At 50.2% G+C, this 4,163-nt stretch overlaps 1 protein-coding gene across 2 annotated transcripts in view; it reads left to right on the top strand.

The window, feature by feature from the left end:
• The window catches only part of ABCC1 (ATP-binding cassette, sub-family C (CFTR/MRP), member 1), a 131,144-nt gene that overhangs the window by 78,393 nt on the left and 48,588 nt on the right, over positions 1-4,163 (top strand). For both annotated transcript variants that reach the window (XM_010839896.1, XM_010839897.1), the window contains exon 14: positions 1,706-1,793. In XM_010839896.1, the coding sequence (XP_010838198.1) occupies positions 1,706-1,793 (88 nt within the window). The remainder of the gene's footprint in view (positions 1-1,705; positions 1,794-4,163) is intronic.

Genomic DNA, 4,163 nt, shown 5'->3' on the forward strand with positions numbered 1-4,163 from the left:
CACTCGTGTATGTGTGTGTGTGCGCGCGCTCAGTCAGTCGTGTCTGACTCTGCGACCCCAAGGACTGTAGCCCTCCAGGCTCCTCTGTCCATGGGATTCTCCAGGCAAGAATACTGGAGTGGGTTGCCATTTCCTTCTCCAGGGGATCTTCCTGACCCGGAGATCGAGGCTGCATCTCTTGTGTCTCCTGCATTAGCAGGCGGGTTCTTTACCCCTGCGCCACCTGGGATGCCCCAGGTGTATGGAACAAAAGTTACTGCAGCTAGGCTTTCCTGAGCACTGCAAGATTCTTTCTGAAACACTGGATCCTCTCTGCTCTAATTGAGTCTGTTCCACCCTACCCTGTCGTACTGTGTCCTGTTTCTTACACCTCCAGCCACTTCATGTTGATGTATTACAGAAATCAAACCAATATTGTAATTGAAGCAATTATCTTTCAATTAAAAATAAATAAATTTAAAGAAAAAATGCCACCACTAAATTGATTTTGCAACCCACTCATGGGCTTGGCTCACCGTTTGAGAAACTCCAGCTGGATGCCCTAGAAGCCCCCAGCCCGGGTGGTGATTCTAAAGGAGAAGAAGCCACTCAGTCACATTTACACCCTTTGAAGCTCCTGCACTTTCCTGCCCACGGTGTTTGTCACACTCTTCTCCCTAATTGTGCACACGTTTCCATGAAAACCGTATCATTAGCCACATTGACAAATAAGCCTTAAGGTTTCATTGTCCAAGCCCTGGTCAAGGCTTTTAAAAAAATAAGCTAGTAAAACCCCTTCTTATTATGACCGATTTCATGTGTATGCAGAAGTGGTGAGAATAGTATAAGAATGCCGTGTGCCCATCACCCAGATCCAGCATTTTGCCGTGATTACTTCATCTCATCCTCTGTCTTCCTCCCTCCCTCCATTCCTTTCTCTCTCTCTCTTCGCTGAAGAATTTTAAAGCAAATCCCAGATCTCTTGGCATTTCACCCATAAATATTTCAGCATGCATTTCTTCTTACATAAGTAACACCATTATCAGACCTAACAAAAGTAACAGTAATCTCTTAAAATAATACTTGCCCCATATTAAAATGTTCTGGATTATCTCTCAGCAATGTCCTTGCTATTGGGCTGTTTAAATCAGAACCTTTGCTTTTTTTTTTTTTTTAATTTGTTTTTGTTGAACATATGTTCAGTACACGCAGCATGGTGATTTGATACATGGATTTGTGGCACTGCTGTTACGACCATAGTGTCAGCTATACCTCAGTCACCTGTCACGGTTATCGTTTGTTTTTTTGTGGTGGGAGCCATGCAGTTCGTCTCTTAGCAGCTGTGAAGTTTATCATACAGTATCCTTGGCCACAGCACTGTGCAGTGCATTCAGCCTCCAGGACACCTTTATCTCCGAGTTTCACGTTTGTCTTAAGACCATTGCCTTCAGTTGTTTCTCAAGTCTCTTGTCTGGCCAGGACGGTCCCCCACCCTCCTCTGTAATGCCACCTGTGGGCTTTTTAAAGGAAGACAAACAAGAACCCAGACCCGTTTAATTTTTTTCTTCTGAGGTGTCCGCTCGGGGTAGGAAATGCAGAAACTTCAGAAATAAGGGAGGATGTGGGCCCTTCCGCGCCCAGGGGAAACCACTGTGAGTTAGCCTTGGTCTGTTTTTGCAAAAACGTGTTTAAAAATAACCGCAGCTTGTTGTTGCTCTCCGTGCAGGCGAGCGTCTCCCTGAAGCGCCTGAGGGTCTTCCTGTCCCACGAGGACCTGGACCCTGACAGCATCCAGCGCCGGCCCATCAAAGACGGTGCGTCCCGGGAGCGTGGACGACCTAGGCCTTCCCAGGAGGGTGAACGTGCACCTCTCGTATCTCGCCTTCTTGTGAGAGGCCCACCCCTCCCCAGGGCCAGATTCCAGGGCCCCAGCTTCCATTCCATTCTGGGCAAATGAGCAAACTAAGGAAGGGTCGCCAAACGCCACCCCTGTAGCTGTGCCGCCTCAGGCAGGTCACTGTACTGGTCTGAGCCTCACTTTCCCCATCTGGGCAATGGAAAGGACCGTGCCTTTCTTTTTTTTGGTAGATTTGTTATTCTGTAGCTTATTAATTTATCCTTTCCCAGTGGACCCCTGAGCAGGGATCTCCAGGCACTCGATAAGAAATATTCATAGAACTAGTGGTAGTGACTGCTTCCGTTGTAACGACACGCCCGCTAGGTGTGTCCTCTCCTAAGGACGTCACCATACTCGCCCGTCCATGGCTCACCGCAGCTCACGGAGGGGCGCTGTGGAAACCCCCCATCAGCAGATGAGGACGCTTGCCTGGGTAACTCGCACAGCAGTAAGAAGTAGTCAGGATTCACATCTGCAGCCCGTCAGCAGAATCTGTGTTCTCACCGATGGTTCCGCGTCTCTGCACTGAGATTTACCGAGCAGCCACTGTGTGTCAGTCGTTGTTCTAAGGACTGTCTGTGTTGCCTCCTTTTTCTCCTCATGACAGCCCTGTAAGGTCGATCCCATTAACAATCCCAGTTTACAGATGAGGCAAGTGAGGCACAGAGAAGTGAAGTAACTTGCCTGTGCTTCACCAGCTAGGAAATGGCCACACAGAATTTGAACCCACAGAGTCTGGCTCCCAAGCCCAGTAGATGTGGTCAGAGGAATGAATGTGTGTATGCATGTGAGCGGTCCATTGCGTGTACGCATGTAAGCAGTGTAGCATGTGTGTACATGTGAGCGGTGCAGCAGGCATTCAGATGTCCTCAGTGGCGTGTGGAACACCCAGCACGGCACTTGCCAAACAAAGACCATGGTAGTCGATCCCCCCCCAGTGTATGTGAGAGGCGGTCGACATGGGGGGCCGCGTTCCTCAGCCTCAGCACCACCAACATTCGGGTCAGGGTCACTTTGCTGTGGGGATGTCCCATGCGTTGTACTGAGTTGGCCAGAAAGTTCATTTGAGTTTTCTGCATAACGTTACGAAAAACCCAAACAGACTTTTTGACCAGTGCTCTAGGCTGCTTGAGCAGCACCCCTAGGTGCCAGTAGCACCCATCCCAGGTTCGACAACTGAAAATGTCTCCAGACATTGTGTCCCTGGGGGATCAAAGTCACCCCTAGTTGAGAACCACCACTTCCTGGAACCTCCCTCCTGATTTCCCTGGCCTGTGGTTGTCCAGTTTCTGTTGTGTTGAGGATTGAGTTATTCCCCGCCCCCAACACACACACACATGTGTACACAGACATGTACACACACAAGTTGCAGAATGATGCCGTCTACTCCAGGGTTTGGGGTCAACCAAGGAGGTTTCAAGCTCCCCAAATCAGCTCACAGCAAGAGTCATGTTGGAAAACCCCTGGGCCTGGGTCCAGGCCTCAGTTGAGGTCTCAGCCCCTATTCTCTGCCCTGAAGGCAGCCCCTCTTAGACGCTCAGCTTCTGAGATGTTTATCCACACTCTCCGGGTGCCAGATGGGGGCCCCTAGGCAGCTCCCGGCCAAGTCTTGTAGCCTCTAGCTTGACCAACTCTAGTGGCTTTTCTTAAATTCCTTAAATAGCACCTTCAAGCTTCCTCCTTGTTTTCTGTTTCAGGGGACAGATGGGGGCCAAGCAGGTTAAGTTCGGTTAACCAGTAACTTCCTCTCCTCACAGATTTTGCTGCTTTGGTGGGTGGGGCAATTTATTTATGCCTTTGACAACCTAGAAGCACCTCCCCATCTTCTCTTTAGATGGTTTCAAGTTGGCTCATCATTTCAGTCAGAAGTTGTTTAAGCGAAGGGCATGGAGTAAAAAGAGAATAAAAGGAGGGAATGTTGATGGAGGCAGAGGGGCTAGAAACACGTAGGTCCGCCTTGCACAGACTTTGTCTGGCTTGCCTTCCCCTCCCCCACCAGGATTCCCCATTTCCTGTTGCATCCCCGAGTTTGCACAGTTTACAGAGGTGGGTGTTGAGGGGAAGACCGACCTGCCCTGACCTGAGCGGCGTGGCTGGAGGAAGGGAGAGAGGGGATGCAGGGAAGTGAGTTAGGCTGCCCTGGAATCTGGGAGTTTCAGGGTGAAGGACCCTACTTCGAACATTAAAGGAGGGGCCCTGGAGGTGTAATGAGGGCCGTGGGCCAGCCTGAGCTGATCAATCACAGGTGACTGCATGAGGGCGCTGCTGGGGCCCTGTGACCTTAGCT

The sequence above is a fragment of the Bison bison genome, unplaced genomic scaffold (assembly GCF_000754665.1).
Source record: "Bison bison bison isolate TAMUID 2011002044 unplaced genomic scaffold, Bison_UMD1.0 scf7180017864135, whole genome shotgun sequence".
In the NCBI taxonomy this organism is placed as follows: Eukaryota; Metazoa; Chordata; class Mammalia; order Artiodactyla; family Bovidae; genus Bison; species Bison bison.